General features: G+C 36.5%; 1 protein-coding gene across 3 annotated transcripts in view; it reads right to left on the reverse strand.

The window, feature by feature from the left end:
- Positions 1 to 18,625, reverse strand: part of LOC120071539 (dicer-like protein 4) — a 27,317-nt gene extending 8,692 nt beyond the window's left edge. Inside the window, exons 1-17 of one of the 3 annotated variants that reach the window (XM_039023866.1) lie at positions 17,815 to 18,625; positions 17,051 to 17,228; positions 16,106 to 16,216; positions 15,694 to 15,834; positions 15,528 to 15,600; positions 14,432 to 14,496; positions 13,601 to 13,744; positions 13,393 to 13,524; positions 6,276 to 6,417; positions 5,956 to 6,052; positions 5,244 to 5,436; positions 4,524 to 4,684; positions 4,226 to 4,432; positions 3,845 to 4,110; positions 3,499 to 3,770; positions 2,973 to 3,406; positions 2,630 to 2,730 (exon numbers count right to left, since the gene is read on the reverse strand). In XM_039023866.1, coding sequence (XP_038879794.1) covers positions 2,630 to 2,730; positions 2,973 to 3,406; positions 3,499 to 3,770; positions 3,845 to 4,110; positions 4,226 to 4,432; positions 4,524 to 4,684; positions 5,244 to 5,436; positions 5,956 to 6,052; positions 6,276 to 6,417; positions 13,393 to 13,524; positions 13,601 to 13,744; positions 14,432 to 14,496; positions 15,528 to 15,600; positions 15,694 to 15,834; positions 16,106 to 16,216; positions 17,051 to 17,228; positions 17,815 to 17,978 — 2,881 coding nt within the window. In that variant the 5' untranslated portion in view covers positions 17,979 to 18,625. Of the gene's footprint in view, positions 1 to 2,629; positions 2,731 to 2,972; positions 3,407 to 3,498; positions 3,771 to 3,844; positions 4,111 to 4,225; positions 4,433 to 4,523; positions 4,685 to 5,243; positions 5,437 to 5,955; positions 6,053 to 6,275; positions 6,418 to 13,392; positions 13,525 to 13,600; positions 13,745 to 14,409; positions 14,497 to 15,527; positions 15,601 to 15,693; positions 15,835 to 16,105; positions 16,217 to 17,050; positions 17,229 to 17,814 lie in introns of those variants that run through there. The other 2 variants (XM_039023867.1, XM_039023868.1) reach the window with 2 other exon arrangements.
- Positions 18,626 to 21,233: the final 2,608 nt, after the last annotated feature.

Here is a 21,233-nt window from a genome sequence, read left to right on the forward strand (position 1 = left end):
CCATTCTTTCCCAATGATTCTCTTCAGGGGGAGCATTCCAGTGAAGAAACCAATTAGGGTCCCAGTCTTCATACCTTATCTGAACCTGAACCCATCCTTGATGTCAGTGTCAACACCAACACACCCATCCTCCCAACTGAACAAGTCTCTTGGATCACATACTATAGAAAGAATCTCAGGAAGAAAATAGCGCCACCTGTCATCTCTCCGGTTCCAATCCATGAGTCTGAACAGAGATCAATTCCAAGTACTAGTAGTCTTATCCCTAATCATGATAATAAATGTGATAACACTAATGCTTGTGTTGAAAATGTTGAAAGCAACAGTAGGGAAGATAATGCCAACAAGAATGTGATTGAGGTTGATGATGGTGCAGAGACAGATGAGTGTGTGATGCTTGAGGACATGGTAGAACCTGGAAATTTCCCACTGAGAAAAATGTTGAAAGTGGGAAAATAACAGAACCGGAGGGAGAATGTAGTATGTCAGAAGAAAATAAAGATAGAGATGAATCCCTTGATCTTCCGATTTCCCTGAGGAAAGGTACGAGATCATGTACTAAATATTTGTTGCAAAGCTACTTGTTCTATAGTAATTTATCTCCCGAGTTCAAGGCCCTCACTACAAGCCTAGACACAGTGGTGATACCAAAAAGTATACACACCGCATTGGAAAGTCCTAAATGGAAAGCAGCGGTTATGGAAGAAATGAAAGCCCTCGAGAAAAATCATACATGAGATCAAATCAATCTTCCGAATGGTCATAAAGCAGTCAGATGTAAATGGGTAGTCACAATAAAGTATAAGTCTGATGGAACTGTTGACAAATACAAAGCAAGATTAGTAGCCAGGGGTTTTACTCAAACGTTTGGGGTTGATTATTCAGAGACTTTTTCGCCAGTTGCAAAGCTAAATACAGTTCAGGTTCTTCTTTCTATTGCAGTTAATAAGGACTGGCCCCTTCACCAGCTTGATGTGAAGAATACCTTTCTCAATGGAGAACTGGAGGAAGAAGTCTATATGAGTCCTCCCCCAGGAGTTGAGAGATAGTTTGATCACCAAGTTTGCAAATTGAGAAAGTCCTTATATGGGCTGAAACAGTCACCAAGGGCTTGGTTTGACAGATTTACTATGTTTGTAAAATCTCAAGGATATAAACAGGGTCATTCTGATCATACTCTATTTACTAAAAGGTCTGTATCCGGGAAAATCGCAGTTTTGATTGTTTATGTTGATGACATTATTATTTCAGGTGATGATACCTCAGAGATTGACCGATTGAAGGCAAAGATGGTTGAGGAATTCGAGATCAAGGACCTTGAAAAACTAAGATATTTCCTCGGAATGGAAGTAGCTCGATCAAGAGAAGGAATTTCAGTTTCCCAAAAGAAGTATACTCTGGACCTGCTCAAGGAAACAGGTATGACGGGGTGCAAACCAGTTGATACCCCTATAGAAGCCAATGCAAAGTTAAGTAATATGAGTCAAAGTGTTCCAGTGAGCAAAGAAAGATATCAGCGACTTGTTGGGAAATTAATATATCTTTCTCATACTAGACCCGATATCTCTTATGCAGTAAGTATGGTAAGTCAGTTCATGCAGTCATCATATGAAGAACACATGAGGGCAGTGGAGCGCATTTTGAGATATCTGAAAACTTCTCCAGGGAAAGGCTTGATGTTCAGGAAAACTAAAAAACGATGTATCGAAGCTTACACCGATGCTGATTGGGCAGGATCTGTAGCAGACAGAAATTCAACATCAGGATATTGTACCTTTATGTGGGGCAATCTTGTTACATGGAAAAGCAAAAAAACAAGGTGGTGTTGCCAGAAGCAGTGCTGAGGCAGAATACAGGGCCATGAGTCAAAGAATCTGTGAAGAGATCTGACTTGAAAGTCTTGAAAGACCTTGATCAAGAGCATACCAGCCCAATGAAACTCTATTGTGATAATAAAGCAGCCATAGGAAACAACCCTGTTCAACATGACAGAACAAAGCATGTGGAGATTGACCGGCACTTTATCAAGGAAAGACTCAATAGTGGCAACATTTGTGTTCTTTATTTAAGTTGTTGGTCTACTGTATTCCATTGTATCAGTTTCTAATAATAATTCCCTTATCCCGTGGTTTTTCTCCCTAATTAGAGTTTTCCACGTAAACTCTTAGTGTGCTATTTTCTTTTCCCTACTCTTTTTTCCATCAGTAACCATAAAAGTACACACAACTAAGAGGGAGTTGCAAGGACCTCCCAGTTCATACAAGTATCTTCGAAGGAAAAGCCTAATAAAAGTTTGAAAATAGAACACAATTAAGAATCTTTCCATCTAGCCGAAAGGAAAACCACATAATCAAACATCAAAGTGACTTTATACCTCAGGCAAAGAACCAATAAAAATATCATTTAAATAGAACAATAAAATAAAATACACCAAAAATGAATTTTTTTAAAAATTTAAAAAAGAAAATATATTGAGTATTGACTGAGCAACGTGACAAAAGATGTCCATAAATAATAACAGAAATGAAAGCTCAATCTGATCATTCAAGCACCAATATCCAGACATTGAATGCGGCAAACTTAAAACTAAAATTACTAGCCTAAATAGCAAAAGATCTAAGAACATTACCAGAATCTTCCTGCTTTCTATTATGTAGCAAGTTGTGCAAAAAGAACAGGGGTTTTGCACAAAGAAGAGGCTGCTCGGGGGATTTAAGATGAATGCCAAACCTGATCACAACATCCATACAGACTTTATAAATGCAATACAAATAAGAACTAGTAAAGATATAAAAGTACTAGAGTAAATTAGATTCAGCTTCTAATTTATGGCCAAATTGATACTCTTTTTCTTCTTATCCATTTGGTTATATCTTGAATCTACAATGTACTTCCGAAAAGTAAAAAACTATGGTACGGCATAAACTGTAGAAGCATTAGATAAATTCTAGTCCAGAAAACTAGAAACCTACTTTGACCTTAAATGCTCAAAATGACTTGAGGAGCCTGAGTTCTTGTATTGACTGTATCCATTCTTCCCCCACACGATGTTAGTAACAAAAAAGAACTCACCCTTGTAGGGCACATACACTAAACTATTCTCAATATCATTTGACCTTCTACGGCCATCATAAAGCGTCAGGTGGGTATATGAGGAAGCAGCTTCCTTGACAATGGAGCATGCATGATTCTGGAAAATTTGGGAGGATAAACATCTTTTAATAACTCTCCAATCGATGATAACCGATTCCTCATTATCATGAAAAGTCACAGGAAGCAACAAGTAAGATGTTGGTGAAATAGATCTAGAGTCATTATTCCTCAAAGGAATGTACTCCTGAACAAATTCTGATCTGTCTAAAATGACCTTAAGAAACATCTCCTGAAAACTCTCTGCCTGGATAATCTGAAAAACAAAGATAGGGTAAGTTAAAAAACTTATAAAAGAATAATCTAGTCCAGAGTCGGCAGATAAACCATTGCAGATAAACCATTTACCTCATCCTCCAAAAGCTCCACAACCCCTGATGGCATCAAATTTACCCTTACAGATCTTCTACGTGCAAGATGAAGCTCGAGGTCCATTCTCTCAGCCTCCTCGGGTAGTGGTGCCTTCACAAATAAACCGAATTCCTTGTAGATCCTATCTCTAGGATGTGGAGTAAATTTTATATGGTAACAGTAAAGAACAAGATATTCAGAGCCAGTCCAAGACTCTTTTAGAGCAGCAGGAAATATCATCTCATGAAGTTCTCGACGTGAATTCTCATCTGCATCCATGCTTACAAATATCAACCAAGATCCATAAAACTAAAATTAAAAATCAGGAATTACTCAAGTAAACCTTTGGAGCTGTCAGAATCAGAGGAGTCAAGTTCTAATTCCTTTTCATCGGCATTGTCTCTCATGGGCAAGAGATAGTCATTGAGAGCACCAAGTTTATGCAATTCCTCAACAGCTTTTAGACAAGCAACCTTTTTAGCAGCATCCCTCGAAGATTGTGCTCCGCTGACAATTTGGGTGATCGGTGCATTGGATGGCAGAATCGCATGACATACAGTTCCTTCTAAATCATCATAATAGAAAAACTTTGGCTTGGGGTCGAAGTACCTGTTCGTATAAGAATATCGCAAAAATTTATATGTTATTGAAAATAATTTAAGCACACTAGATGAATTCTAAGTTATTGAATATGTAATCTAGTATTGGACAAAGCTTCGCTTACTCATCATGTGGAAGTTTTGAGCAATATTCATGCAGTAAAGATATACTACGTCCAGAAGTGATAGATGCACCAGTTGAAACCACTCTATAGATGCTTTCTTCATGACTACAAAATGTCTCATTGGATGAACGAGAAGAAATTTCTCTGTTCATCCGATTTTCATCTTTTTGAAATTCGTCTATCAATCCTAGCTCCTTTTCATTCCCACTGAGAAATGAAGAATTTGATCAACTAAGGAATATTATAAAAAAAATGACTGTAATTTGAAGAGAAAAAGAAAAAAAGATAAGAAGAAGACCTATCAACAAGGAATGCATATTCAGACTGAGGCATTCGTGCTCGACCTCTTGATTGTATAAAGCTAGATACTGTTTCAGGAAGATCAAATCGTATCACAAGACAGCAAGTCTGAATATCAAGCCCTTCTTCACCAACCTTTGTCGCGATCAAGAGGTTTAGCTGCCAAAGCAATGAACCATAAGGATTAATCATGAACTTCGATTCTTTCAAGTTCAAAACAACCGTTAACTTCCAACGTACCAGAAGAGGTTGAAAATAATCAGAAACAAGGCTTTCATTAATATTAAAACTAAGTGGAATGATTAAATAAATTCATCATATTGTAATAGTTTAAGCTTGTAAAATTGATTATAATTTAACATGATGTCGAAATAGGAGACATTAAGTTAAAAATTCAATCATTATCAATACTATTTGATTTTTTTTTTTTAATCTTTTTGAGAAGAAACACCCATTCCAGTATTTACAGTCTACATGTTGAGCTCATGTGACTAAATATCTAGATTTACCCTAACCTAAAAACATAAAGTTTTGGTATTAGGAGTAATTTAATAGCTATGAAGAAATGAAAATACATATCTGATATTGGCTCCAAAATGAGCCAGAACAAGATGAATCAACTAAAACTTATTTCAAGTTATTAGCAGAGGATGGGGATTCATCCTCTTTCACCCGAGGGGATGTGCATCTGTGTGTGTTTTGTGGGTACGGGACTTACCTCCCCTGATTGGAATTTTGTTAGAATATGGCTCATGGTCTTCCTTGACATGCTCCTCAATTTTGAGTGGACTCCAACAAGAAAATCACACTTCCAATATGACAGAAAATTGAGGTTCTGAAGTATGTACGACAAGGACCGAGCTATAACTATTCTATTCACAAAAATTATACATTTCATGTTGAGTCGATGCCTGAAATGAAGAAACAAATAGAAAGTAGCAGGTTTTAGCAACCTTTACAAGAAATCCACTTTCTTGAATACAAACTAAGGATTTGCCAAAGACAGAAGCCGTGCAGACTTGCTATGAAGATCCAACCACTTCCTTTTGTGTATATATGTAGTCATAGGTTGTGTCTTATCAATAACATTACAGCATACAAATTTGTTCATAAACAAAATCCCTTTTTAACATATATGATAGATATTCATCTGCAACAACCTTGATACAAATATATTCTGCAAATGAGCAGTGGTTGTTCTCCAATTCTCTTCCATATATATTTCAAAAGGTGGTTACATCTCTCCCTCCTCTTTTCTTTGGTGTGTGTGTGTGTTTTGGTGGCTTTCTTTTTTTTTTTTTTTTTTGTGTGTGTGTGTGTGTGTGGGGGGGGGGGGGGGGGTTGTGTGGGGCATAATCATGCATCCCTCTCACTCCCATAAAAACAGCGATAAAATATAAAAGTAGACAGTAAGAGACTTCAATTCTAACCTGAAGGAAGAAAGAATTCCAATAAGCCGCAAAAGTTTCTTTGAGAAAAATGGATCCTCCAAAATATCAACATTTAACATATCTGACATTCCACCATCTACAGGGAGGGAAAAAGAAAAAAGAAACCGCAAATATCTCAGTTAAGGAAGCTCGAAGTTATCATGACATAACAGTTAGTTTGACAGCAGTGGTGTATCCATTAAAAACTGTTCATAGTGCCTGAATTGTAGAATGGAGCATAAGATCATAGGAATAAGAATAACAACCATATATCAGAGAGGAATGCAGATCAAATCTGCTCCATAAGAAATTTTAAGTACCTATCTTGCAACCCGATGCAAAAACTTCAGCAGCTTGATTAAGGTATTTATCACTTAAGGAGTCGTTTTTTAGGTTTCCCTCCGCTGCCTCTATCAATTCACTTTGCTCAGAGTTATCTCCACTAAGGAGAATTTTACTAGCCTAAGCCAACAGACAAGAAAAGAGAGAATGAGTAAAGCTAACATGAAGACAGATAAAATAGTATATATATCAAATGAACAGAAAAGGAACAACAGAAATTTGCCACAAGAATCATCGATCCTAGATCTCAATATGTGAAGTCTCTTGGTGTCCATAATTAAGTATCCAATCCTGAAGCTTTCAAGAGGCTCGACACTCTTTGTTAGACCCCCAATTAGATGTTAGGAGGGGCAAAAGTGAAAATTCGACGGCTTAGTTAGCTGGTCAGGCTGCTGTTTGTATATATTAATGCATTTTGTGTATTCTGCGGAACCTTGGTATTTCATGTAATAGCTGGTGATTAGTACATCACAGCAAGGGAGAGTGCCATCCTCTTGAATTGGTGGTGAACTAGTGTAACTCTTCTGATTATTATTAATACGATCTTAGTAGGGTGATATTACACTCTTCTCTACAAAAACAATTCACAATCATAGTAGACTTTAACCTCTAGTTACACATTCCCTCTGCTACAATCTAATAATCTGTACAACTACCAGAAAAATCAGATAATCAACCATCAGAATTTAGAGCTTCAAAGGGCCTTCAAAGACATAATAACCATGAATAATTTAGTTGAGGTAAACAATAACATACATTAGATGTGCTACTATTATCTTCCAAACTAATTTTTTCTTTGGTCCATTTGGTTTTCATAATTTCTATTACTTTCTTCTTATTATTTTCATAGTTTAATCAATAAATAGAGACTTCGTTTGATAACCATTTGGTCTTTTATTTTTTAAACTAACTTATAAACACTCACTCCACCCATAGATTTCTTGGTTAATGCCAAGTTCTTGAAAACTAAAAAAATACATAGTTTTAGGGACTTTTTTGTGAAAATTCTTCTTTTTTTTTTATAAGGGACAAATTTCATTGATGAATGAAATTACAAAAGAGAGGGGAAAGAAGCCCCAAAACCAAAGGAGTTACAAAAGACATCTCCAATTGGTCAAAAGAGTCGAAACTATAATAATTGAATTGCTTAGATAATTTACACCAAGAGATAGCAATGTTAATCACATGATCAAAAAAGAGGTCAAATTGTTGGGTTTTGTTGTTGAAGAGGCAGTTGTTCCATTCAAGCCAGACCAACCAGAGGGAAGCTCTAAAAATATTTTTCCAAAGGAGACCTTTTCTTCCCTTGAAAGGATGATCATCAATAACAAGGGTGAGGAATAGGTTGATATCCGGGAGAAAGACCATATGCCAATTAAAAGCAAGAAGAATGTGGTTCCAAAAGGTCCTTAAGAAAGCACAGAACATAAATAAATGGCTTTGTGATTCATTGTCTTTTTTGCAAAGATAGCACCAGTTAGGAGACATCATAAGAGGGGTTACGACGTTGAAGCTTCTCATGTGTGAGTACAGCCCTGTGTGAAAGCTCCCAGAGGAAGAATTTTATCTTTTTGGGGTAGTGGTTGGACTAAATTCCATTAATTGTGTCTGTAGAAAATAACCCACTATTGACATACCGAGAAACGGTCCAAGACTTAGTGGAAAAGTTGCCAGTCGGCTCCAGCTTCCATAACCATTTATCATCAGTTTGGAGGGGCTGATAGGTGGTGAGTGTTTGGGAGAGAATTGACCATTCCTCAGGTTCCACGTCATTAAGGTATCTTCGAAGATGGAGGTTCCATCTCCCATTCGCCCCGTTCCACAATTCATTGACCATAGCATCTTTTGCGAGAGACAGAGCGTATCATTTGGAAAAGATGTGTGCAACGGGCTATTGTTAACCCAAGCCATCAAACCAAAATGAGATGGGAGTTTCCACTGCCTAAAATGGCAGTAACATGTTGATCCATAAGAGGTTGGAGATAGTGCAATGCTTTCCAAGGACCTTTGGTAGTGGACATGGATCTATTACCAGCTTTGTTACCACACAAGGAAGTTCCGAATTTAGCCATGATCACTCTTCGCCATAAAGCAAATTTTTCCACCCTAAAATGCCAAATGGAGCCCCTCATTTCTCAGCTTGAGGTTGGTGATCCCCAAGCCACCCATATATTGTGAGGATGTAACTTTCTTCCAACCAACAAGATGTAAGTTCGATCCATCTTCCTTTCCTTGCCATAAAAAAAACTCAAAATATTTTTTCAATAATATTTGCCACTTTGCAAGGGAGGTTGAAAAGGGATTGGTAATAAGTGGGAAGGTTGCTCAATGAGGCTTGAGTAAGAGTTAACCTCCCCCCTTAGAAATGTATGATGAAGACCATGCTTTAATTCCTTGCTCAATTTTCTCAATCAGAGGGGCCCAAAAAGAGAGAGTTCTGGGCTTTCCATGTAGAGGCAGCCTGAGGTAGATGTTAGGCCATAGTTTGACCTTGTAACCGTATAAACCCGCAATGTCCTGAAGCTGAGTGGGTGTAAGATTGATGCCAAGAATTTCAGATTTTTGGTGATTGATGGATAGGTCAAAGTAGGACTGGAAAGTATCAATAACATCAAACAAATTCTTGATTTGTTCCGAGTTGTAAGTGGAGAATAAGATGGTGTCGTCTGTAAATTGAAGATGGGAGATGGATAGCTCATTATTTCCGAGAGCAAAACCTTAAATCTTTCTATCCAATTCAGGTTGAGATAACAAACGACTAAGGGTATCAATAATGATATTAAAGAGGAAAGGAGATAGCGGATCCCCTTGCCTAATGCCCCTAGAAGCATGAATTTTTCCCCTAGGACGATCATTGATAATGATGGAATAATTTGCGGGTGAGATACAACCCAAAATCATTTTTTTCCAAAGGCATCTGAAACCTCTAGCTTGCAAATTGATGTAAAGGAAGTTCTAATTGACCGTGTCAAAAGCCTTTTCAATATCTAATTTAATCACAATGCCCTTCTTTCCCTGTCTGGTCTACTCATCAATAAGTTCGTTGGCAATAAGTGAGGCATCCAGTATTTGACGCCCCTCAACAAAGGCCAACTGGTGTTTTGAAATCAGGGTAAGGAGGACCTTCTTTAGTCTACCAAAGAAGACTCTAGCCAAAATCTTATAAATATCAGTAATTAGACTAATAGGATTAAAATCACCAACTCTTTTAGCATCCGCACGTTTGGGGATGAGGCAAATGTAAGTCTCGTTAAGATTGGCATTGACGATACCTTTCTTTAAAAAATCCTGAAACACCCTCAATATGTCAGGCTTAAGGATGTGTCGTGATTTTTTATAGAATTCCATAGTGTATCCGTCGGGGCCTGAGGATTTGTTAGTACCAAGAGCACAGACAGCCCCCCAAATTTCCTGCTCATTAAAGGGAGATTCAAGCTGTGAAGACTATTGCATTGTGAGAGAAGGGTAGCTACAGGTAGGTCATGAGTTATTCTTTTTGGTGTACAATCTGGAGAAGAAGCCCATAAATTCCTCAACTATATCGGTTTCAGTAAGAAGGCTCACACCAGTTGTGGAGATAATTTCAAGAATGGTGTTTTGTCTTCTCTTTGTGGGCAAGACACGGTGGAAAAAACGGGTGTTTTGGTAGCCTTCGCTAAGCCAAATGGCTTTGCACTTTTGTCTCCAAAGAGACTCCTCCTTAGCCACCACCGATAGGAGGTGTGCTTTGAGACTATTCTTTTGCATTCTATGGATGGTGGGACTAACGGATGACTCCTCCATACCATCAAGAAGAGTGATTTCCGCTATAATCTTATTCTTTTGCGTGTGAACACAACCAAAGGTTTCTTTGTTCAAAGCTTTGAGGATTTCTTTAAGGTCCTTCAACTTAACAATAAAGTCATGTCTCGATTGCCCAAGCAAAGGAGTGTTCTTCCACCAATAATCAACAAGGTCACCAAAATCTTTGTGCAACAGCCACATATTTTCAAAGCGGAAAGGGGTGGGACCCCATTTGTTAACACCAATGGATGGCAAGATAGGGTAGTGGTCGAATGTCAGTCTCTCCAATCTCTTGGATGTAGTATAGGCAAATTTCTGTTGGATGCTTTCAGTTATCAAAAAATAATCTACAAGTGTGAAGACCGGGTAATTTCTATAACCAAACCAAGTGTAAGATCCATTTTGCAGAGGAATGTCCAGGAGATCAGCCCCATCAATAAAAGTATTGAAAGTTTTCATACTCACCTTTTGGGGCTTGTCATTTGATTTTTCATAGGACCATCTGGACACATTGAAATCACCTCCCAAAATCCAATTTTGCATGCAAAGGCCTTGAAGATCATAAAACTCCTGCCAAAAGAGAGGTCTATCTTTTGCCCAAGAAGGGCCATATATACCAGAGAGCCAAAAAACCCCTAGAGGTTCTCGAGTCCTCTAACACAGACCAATTGATATGCCTAGAGCTCTAAAGAGAATTAATGATAAAACGATCCACATCTTCGAGCTTTGTTTCCTTAAGGATAACCATTGTAGGATTGTGTTTTTAAGTTGAGATTTTTCACAGCCGCACGCTTCTCCCAAGCCTTGATGTCTTGGACATTCCAGGATAGAATGATCATGAAGAAGAGGTCGACCCACCGAGATAAGCCTTAGAAAGGTCCTTGTCATGATTGATAGAGGTATAAAGCCTCTTTAATTCGTTTATGCCTTTATTTTTCTTCTGAGATCGTTTGACCTTCTTTGAGATGGACAGAATAGCAATAATGCACAGATTATGTTCCAGAAGCCAGGGAACCACAATCCAAAGTAGATTGTAGGAGTGTAGTGGAGGGGGAGCAAGGGGAAAGTTGGGTTGGGGTGGAGTGGGCTTTGGATGAGAAATGGTGGGTTAGGGAGAAGTGGGCTTTTGTTGGGATAAGTTTGGTAGGGTGAGGGGAAGACCAACAGGTGTGTTAATGGGCTGGAGGATGGGCTTTTTAGAAAGGTTAAATAGGCTGGTTGGAGGAAGATCGGCTTGTTGGGTTAGTGAAGGAGACGATCAGATAGGTATTGGTCGAGGGATGAGGGGTCAAAGGGAGGTACCTACGAAGCATGTGCAGATGCTGACACGGGGTACGATCCGAGGAGACCCTTCTGTAAGTCAAATCTAGCCTCGTTTTTCACGTCACCTGGAGAAGGGTGTCTGTCCAGTGGCTGAGAGCCATGGATTCCAGCAACAAGACCCAAAAATTGGTTGTTATTAAAGAAAGAATCGACTTGCACCACTATCGGAGATGCAGATGGAGAAAGAATCCCAACAATGGTTGGAATGAAACCTGTGGAATTTTCTTTAAGTCTAATCGTTGCTTCTAAAAGATCCTGGCGAGATAATGTTTTCCTTGCAATTTCAACGAAACCGCCGCAGGTGTCCCCAATAAGCTTGAAGGTATGGTCGTCCCAACAGTCAAAAGGGAGGTTTCTGATTCTAATCCAACCACCATAGCAGGGAACAACAGGATTCACTTTGGCTGAGCTATTACTTCATGGGATGAATTTGAGAGAAAACGGACCAACCTTGTACCAATCTTTCATCGACCCGAGGGTTTTAGTTTGTTCCTCATCCTCACATCTAAGAAGAGCCCGATCAGCTTCTATAGGATTAATTGCACAACGATCACAGACGTGTACTTGGAGGGCACTCATAATATTTTACTGGCCGTCGTGGAAATAGTGACTCGTGACAATGACGGTCGTGTTGAAGTGAAGTGGCATGAGCTAACTCCGTGGAATGTTTGTCTGTAAGCACCACCCTCTTAGATTGTATTAATGGAGTTTTTGCCTTTAATGCCTCTTTAAAGGATAGGGGAAAGGTTTCCTTAAAGGATTTTGTTGGTGCATTTAAGGGGGTGGTTGTGGGCCACATTTTATTGTCTGAGAAAGATAGAATCAAGGTATAAAAGGCTTTCCAACCCTTTCTTCCTTCACCAATCAGCACAAGGATCTTATTTAACCCTCCATTGTTATCGAGTTTGGAAACTTCAGCCAGTATACCCTCCTGTTGCTTGATTTCTTAATCCATACAATCTGTTCATCAAAGCGAAACTCCTTAAAGAACTTCTGGTTTAGCGGAGCAGTCGACAAAGCGAAGAAAGTCTTAATGATCTAAGTGAGTATCTGCCAATGCAAAGCAAGAAAATAGGCTCGATCTTTAGTAGTTTCAATCAGTCGGATACATGAGGCTCTATAGCGATCATTGGTTTCAATGGAGAAAACCTTCCGGTCGATGGTTACAGAGTCAGGTTTGGTCAGAGGCATAATGGTTGGAGGAGGGTTGGGATAGAGGGGGTATAGATCCAAGATGGGGAGAAGGGGTATAGATCGAAGGTGGGGAGAAGGGGTCATCGTTGTCGAAGAAGGGCCGACATGGAGGTGGTGAGGCATGGGGTGAGTCTTTGGGAGAGAGGGAGGAGGGAGGCCATCGATATTCAAAAAAATTGTTTGGTTTATGAAATTTGACAAACTATTCAAATATTTCTTCAAAATAGTTGAAAACAATTGTGGAGAAATGGTGAGAAAACAAGCACAATTTCCAAAAACCAAATGGTTATCTAAGATGTCCATCGTTGTTTACCTCTACACATCTTAAACAGTCCCATAAGGGCAAAAATCTAGGATTGTCCTAAAAAGAGACCTAATTAAGAATGAGGCAACAAAGAATTCTTACATCATGCAATTTGGCCAGCCTCCATGCTTAGAGAAATTACAGTTAACACACATCATTGAGCATTTATTCATGTTAATTTCGAGCCCAAACATTGATACAAAATGACTCAAGATAAAGTTCACATGAAGAAACATTTTGAATAAAAAAATGTGTGCATTTGAGTAAAAGATTGTCTACTAAAAGCAATGTAGCTACCCTCACTCGCCCGAAAAGAAAACCTAGAATAAACCCTTTTCTATTATCGATAGAGCATTTTGACTCTTTCTATATTCCCCTCCTAACCACAAAGAAACAAACAAACAAAAGATTGACACAAACATCAAGTATAGAAAAAATATGATAACAAAAATAGGAAAATAAGACAGGATTTAGATGCTGAAAAGTTTTACCTGCAACGCCCCCCAAACACCAAGGCTTTCCAAACAAAATATGATATTTTTGTGCATTCTGCACAACAATCTCTTGGTGGCCAGCAGAACTTCGTGCTCACATTTCATCTGACCAAGAGCCAATATGCACTGCTTTTGTCCAAGAGAAGGAAGAAATAAAACTCTATGTAGATAACAAAGTTATAACAAAGATTGATTGCCAAAATACCTTGTGTTTAATGTCCTCAAGTAGGCAACAGTAAGTCATAAATGAGCTAGATGACCCATTTGCAACAGGACCATAATAATATATTTTAACAAGTGGTGATAACACAAACGCATCCAGTTCTTCCCTAGCTTCAACTGAATAAACCTACAAAAGGAAAGTCTGTTTTTATTCTTACATCATGTTCAACAATTCACTAAATTTAAATACAGAGAATAGTATTTTCCTTGACTTGATAAAAAACTTTAATCCTGCAGTGTTGCATCAGGGTAGTATAAGTTCATATGCCCAGGAGTACTCCAAAACCAATCACATAAAATGGAAAATGTTCTGTTGGCAGCTGTCTATGTTTGCTCAAATTTTAGGTTCTTGAGGAAATTTAGAACTTCAATGGAATTAATTTCTAGGTTTGACAGGTGAAATGAGAACCGTGCAGAATTGTGCTTGATCTATGAATCCCTGATTCATTGGAAATGTTATTTTCTAAAGAAAAAGACGTCCAGTTCGCTACTTGATTAACCTTTGTTTATTTTATATAGGTGGACTTTCTTCTGACCTTACATTGTAATTACTTTTTTGGATTCATTTATTACACTGAACTATTTTCGATTTTTATATGAAAATTACCGTGTCCTTATCAAAATAATGATAACTCCATTTTTTTTAGAACACGCACTTTGATAAAAATGAAAGAATATACCAGGAAAAAACAAGCTTGAACAAAAGGAGTCCAAACCTAGCTAATTACAGAAAAATACTCCAATTCAAAAGAATAAGTCCAGTGTTCCTGATTAAAATATACATATATATACCTCACGTTGCTCCACAACCCACCTTAGCATCAAGTAACTTCTCAAGACTGTTGATACTTCTAGATAAATTTTGCTGGTTGCAAGCACCTTAATTAGAGAAAGTAGAAGAAAGATTTGAATAAAAATAAAAATAAAAATGAAAATGAAAAATGAAAAAATATCAAGCAAAACCAAGACATGTCATCTGCAATCAAGTAGAAAATATCCCAGACAAAAAGTTAAAACATCCAAGGATTCTTGTGACGCACAGAATCCAAACCATTGGAATAATACTCACACTCACAATGATCAGCAAGGTTTTCCATACGCAGAAAGCCCCCTACTAAACATTGTCAAAACTATTTTCCACCAAATCGGATGCAATTTTCTCCCTCCATCATTCCCAAAAAAAAAATCTTTCAAATGTTTTTTTTTCCCTAAAATGCAGCCAACTGAAGTGGGCAAAAACAGAGAGAAATTCTAGAGCAATTCCACTTAACTGAGTTTGGATCAAAATTAGCCTCCCCGCTTACATCAGAAAATAGAAGAGCCTTTCCTCTTGAGAAGAAAAACTTCTTCCACGGAAAAAGATGTTTCTAAACCTTGAACACCACTAGATCCCAGAAAGAACAAGACCAAACACCAACACGAGCAAGGCGGAATGCCTAAAGTGTAACAAAACAACCTCACAACCCACCACCTGCTAGTTGAGAATCACAATTGACCCACCAGGATATTGGCCATTTCAGCTTTGTGCCAGACAACAACTCAGAGACCAAAAAACCCTTTTCAAATTAGAGAAAATAGATCTAAGGAAAAGATGATATCATTTACAAATTGCAACGATCATGGATATAATATACATAGACATGAAATAGCAGCACTAAAGAAACAAAAATTGCTGACACCAGATCCTATGATCAAAAAGCTGTAGTTCAAGAATCCTGACTAGTACTAAAAAACCACTGTGAAGCATGGACATCTTTATGATAAAAAAATTCCAAGCATTCATAGCAGTACTGATTTAAGAACCTTTGAAGTTATTTAAAAAAAATGTCTACTCGAGAAAAATAAACCGATAGAACTCAAGAATAGGCTCACAACCTAATGAAAATTCTAAATTTAATACAAGGAAATACCTTTTCCTACAACCGGAGAAGCAGTCATACCAAATATCCGGGGTCGTTTAGGCTCATTTGCTTTATAGAACACCTATATAAGTGGTGGAGATAAATTATATTAAGAAATTAAGTGGCCATATCAACCCATCAGGCCCAAGTATTATACACATATATAATTCCTTACTCTCATGATCTCTGCATAAGAATGGTCACTTTTGACTTGAGCGTGATGGCATTCATCAAATATTAAAAGTTCAACAAAATCCATCTTGATATAGCAATGGTGTAAATTACGCAGTAATATTTCAGGGGTCATAACAAAAACCTGAACAAGATCAAGCCATGAGATGTATATGAGATGGAGAGGTAGCTAAAGGAAACTTTTTCTTCATGCATTGAAAAATATCCAATTCTAAAATGATCTCTTAAAATAGTTATTTTCAGCCTCTCTTGCTGTCTTTAATGCAATGATATTAACGATTTTCCAATCTCATTTAAAAAAAAACAAACATGTATGGCTGACTAGAAAAGAAAAATTTGCTCGAGACTTGCAACTATCATAAATATATTTAGAAGGACAATACAAATGGAGTCACCTCATATTCTTCCATCTCTGTTTCCCAATCATAATGGGTATTCAAGCATTTGGAACCTCCACAGTAAACCCTGACTTTGAAATCTGTAGAGTCTTCTATAACTTTTGCTTGCTAAAATGTGATAACCAACAAAAAGAAGCCTTTACATTGAGCTTGAACCACTAATGCAGAAATTGATCAAAACGTTTAATCTAAAACATTTATATAAACAAATAAATTGTGGGCCTTAGAAAGTAACTTTTGTGATGAAAAACAAAGATAATCAAAGACAATGGTAAAATAGTTATGGCCTATATTAGGATCTAGGAGCTAGAACTTATTAGTTACGCTTGTTGTGGGTCTAACTATTATTGAAGCTCGCTTGTCATTCACTCTGTGAGGAAGTCAAAAGAGTCAATACACGTCTTTTGTTTATCCATATTGAGAAATATAGGTATTGTCTCATTTGGATTTTCATTTGTTCCCAGATATATAATAAAGCTGAAAAATAGAACCTAATCCATTTGTTGCCAGTCACTTATTGAAACATTATAAAACATAGGTTGTTTTTCTGTTAGTTACAAATTTTTGTCCTCGTTTTGGTTTCCTTAGGTGCAATTTGGCTGTTAGCTTACCCCATGTGTTGTAAGGTTCAAAGGGCCAACTTTCACATGAATGAAATTTTCAGACTCTTTTATTGACATCAATGTAATGCATGGATGTAATTGGTTGAACTTAAACAAAACAACTTCAAAACCCATTTTAAGGACAGAAATCAGAGTGGAAATCAAACCAATGAAAATAAGCGGAGCCAACTGATAAAAGAGATCACGCCACCCTATCATTACGCAACAGTTCAACAAGGCAGAGATTGAAGTGTAACAATTAATTCCCATAAAAATAATAATCAATATGGATAAATAAATAAAAACCACTAAATTTCAGCATAATTTCAAGTTTCAACACCTGCTGAACTAAAGCAACCGTAGGCGCCAGAAAAACACAGATACCCTTCTGGGACCTCCGGATTAAGTGGCTCATCTCGTATATCAGGAGTATAGCAATGTGAGTCTTCCCACAGCCTGTCCCAAGATACACGATGATATTCTCTTCCAAAGCTTTCTTGCACAGCTCCAATTGATATCTACAAAAGGTAAGAAAAAAATGATGTTCCAACAACGATTTCAGGTTATAGCAGAGCACTAATACTGCATGAAATTTAAAATGGACAATGGAAAGTGCCGATAGTGCTGGAACATTAAGCAGTTCTACGAAATCTGCTCCTTTAATATGAAACAAGTATTTCGTTGATGTGGGCTGTCACGTAAGATCCCAAAATTAAGTCCAAGGAAAAGCATGACCTTCAAACAAACGTGTCACTCGGCAAGTATTTTCAAGAAAGATACATAAAATGTGAAGTTAAAGAAAGAGAGATGTAAATATGAACTTCAACTATCCGACAAATTCATCACTTAGAACGTTAAATTAACAATCAGTTTCTACTTAGGAAAGCATTAGAAACATAGTTCATAGTTCATAGTTCATAGTTCATAGTTGTTTCCTATGAATAAAATATGTAAAAATTAAACAAAATCTAAATTCTAAGTACAACATTGTGACTGAAAACCTTGCACCAAGCACTCAAGAGACAGAAACTCTCCTGCTCATAACACAGCCAAATAAATGCAGTAAAGCTCTATAACCATACAAGATGACATGAAATGACTTACTTCCTTGCGATTCTCCTAGGATCTTTCTCTGATGTTCTTGTACTTGAACCCGCTGCCTGATCATCATTCTGAGACAGACCCATAAATCTCTCGACCGGCACAAAACCAGTGGGTTGAAAATTGACGCTGTCGTCAGTCGTCGAATTGGTCTCCCCATCAGGCATCCTAAACCCAACTCCAAGTAGACAGAAGAAAGAAAGAAAGAAAGAAGATAGCACAGAGATGAATGAGCTTTGTCAGATATTGAAATAAGCGGAGCACAGCAGAAGGAGTCCGGAAAATTGAAAGAACACTACGCTACGTGCTTCTTATGCGAATAATGTCTTGGTCCTTCAGTGGGTACACGAATATCCGTACAATGGGTGGGACCCCACTTGTAAAAGAAGACCAAAAGCCAAGACCCAGAAGAAAGAAAGTCTATACAGTCACTCAAAACTTAGTGTGCAAGTTAGTTTCCTTCCACTAGAAGTTCTTGCCTCCGTGGAATGGAATAAGGGTCGGTTCTCTTAATGAAGGAGACGACCATTCGAAAGCAAATTGTGGGGTTTACACATGGAAAACCGGGTTTTATCTTGTTGGTACTGTAAGTTTCATTGCTTGTTCGCGAGGTTTTCCAAGGTCCCAGGTTTCTTTCATGGTAATAGACGTTGAAGAAAGTCAATCTGCTTTTGGTTCTTTAATAATAATTAAGAAGGTCGCTTCGTCTTCGTGTTATCAGTTGTGATTCTTTCCATGTCCCTTTTCTTGCAAGGTCGTGCTCTGGTCGTCGCCTTTTCTTTCTCCACGGCGTGACGGGAACCGCCATTTTTGTCGGGGTTGGGGCGAGCGGGCGGGGACTGTATAGTCAAAAATGTCTGTTCTAACCCTATTATATAAATNCCCTATTATATAAATAGGAATTTCGAATTTTAATTTGGAAAATTTACCAATGTCAAATTATTTATAAAAATACTTAATGAACACGGATTGATTTCTATTACGTCGGTGATATACTTTTATTAATTTTTATCACTGACACTAATAGACTTGTATTAGCTTCTATTCAAAAATATTAAAATTTTACTATTTTGTATAAATAATTTTTATTTTTTAAAACCCCACTTTTAATATTTTTTTGTTTTTCTCCCTCCTCAGATATTTTATATTAGATCCCAACTTAGACAAACACGAGTTTTCATATATTTTTTGGGGATTTGTTTTGGCAATACAAAGAAAAACAAGAACCAAACAAATATCAAACCACTTGATTCAGCATTATCAATCTATGAGGGATATAGTGTGATCTTCAAGTCAAACATCAGAGGCGTTAGACTATAGTGCATTATATACCTATAATGTGAGCAATAGAATTATAGATTCGTAGACAAAAAAAAAAAAGAAACCTAAAACCATGTCTCTCGTCAATGAAAAGCTCAAATTTCATCAACAAAGGTTTGAACTTCGTTGTTGAAATAGTCTCAACCTTTAAGTAAGTTGCAAAGAATTATCGAATTTGTTTGAACACGTAAAAAGGTAAATCTTTGATTCCTTAATTGTAATAACTTTATCTAAGAGAGCATCATTTTAGGTGAGTTCAACAATTACGATAAAGTTTTGTACTGTTTGTTTCGTCATTATAATTACAAGCCATACTTTGAAAGCCCAAAGCTCTCATGGTGAAAGGAAGCAACTTAGTTAAGCTTATACAAGGCATCCTCTCGGGGATTCCAACGGTCAACACAAACATCATCAATAATCGAAAGAGATGGTGTTTGGATAATGACAAACTCAATATCCTATAAGTAACATACTTATCCATATCATCAACAAACTCCCAAGACCACATCAAATTACATAAGATAGGATGAACTTGCATCTTATTGACCATGTCAAACAACATCAAATTACACTAAATTCACGTGATAACATGTAATTATGGATAAAATCTACATGAGGGGTGAATCAAAACTTACACCAATATATCAAAGGGAGCTTGACACAACGGCAATTAGCATGCACTAAAACTTTTGAAGTTTAAGGTTATATCTTCCATATCTGCAATTACATTGTAATAGATAAAACAACCAAAATCAGTAATGTTGTTATAAAAGTAACAATCATTTTAGCTTGTTAATAAAGTTTAAAAAAATTATTTATTTATTTAAAATATTTTTTATACTTTTTTTTCCAAAATTATCATTCAACTTGAAAAATTACTTTAAATTATAGAGTTATTGAAAATATTAAAAAATAATAGTAAAATATTACCGTCTATATGTGATAGACTACTATCTGTTTTTATCATGACACAGATAGACATAATAGTCTATCGTGATTTATTATAAATAGACAGTAAAATTTTGCTATATATGTAAATATTTTTATTCATTTCCTATATTTGAAAACAACCAAATTTTTATGATACTTTTATCAACAATTTTTTTTTTTTTTAATTGAGAGACTTTGATATTTTCATGACAACTATATTATAAATCATGCCAAACTTTGAAAAATTATTTAAATTTTCACTAAAAATGAAAATCATCAAAATTTTAATTACCAAGTTCCTACAATTTTAGTATAATTTCATGATTTTAATACAATAGAAGCAGAAAATTTTGAACTAAAACACATAATAATTTTATTTTAATATTTACATTTATATTATTTTTAAATTGATTATCGTATACCCATAATTTGGACTAAGCTTCATTTCTTATCTATCATTTCCCCAAAGACAAGACATCTTTTTTGTTTGAAAAATGTCATGTTAGGTGGGGAGAAATGTTTCAACGATTATCTATGCTCCTTTTAAAAAATCATGTGGAAATACTATCTTCAAATTGTATGACAGAGAAATTTTTATATCTGAATAGTTGAGATATCAAATAATTAGATACAACATCAATTTATGGGATGATCTTTAAACTAGACATCAGGGCGTGAATAATTATATATATATATATATATATATATATTTATATTTATGCGTGTGTGGGTCGAGTATTTGAAAGAATCTAATATCGTGATTTCTAACATAATATGCCAATTCAACAATGATATTATATTTGAATAGTATTAAATTGTAGTTTAGGGCTTGAACATAAAGAATTTTGGGAAAATTGGGTCGATGACCTAATATTTCGGTCCATAATGCCAAATGATCCCATTTTTTAAACAATTGTCAATTGATCCTCTGCTTACATCACACGGTATGAGATTACAAAAATGTCCCTCTAGTCAATATGATACTCGTGCACTCTGTTGGGTTTTATATCCTAAAACCCGTGGTTTGTAAACAATAAAACTTATTCTGAAAACTCAATAAGTTGTTATTGAAAATATGTATTGCTTATTTCGTTTTGAGAATAAATCCAATAAACTATGAGATCTATGACTATTACATAAGTATTTGAACTTTATGTGGAGACATAAAAATG

The sequence above is a fragment of the Benincasa hispida genome, chromosome 2, assembly GCF_009727055.1.
Source record: "Benincasa hispida cultivar B227 chromosome 2, ASM972705v1, whole genome shotgun sequence".
NCBI classification, from domain to species: domain Eukaryota; kingdom Viridiplantae; phylum Streptophyta; class Magnoliopsida; order Cucurbitales; family Cucurbitaceae; genus Benincasa; species Benincasa hispida.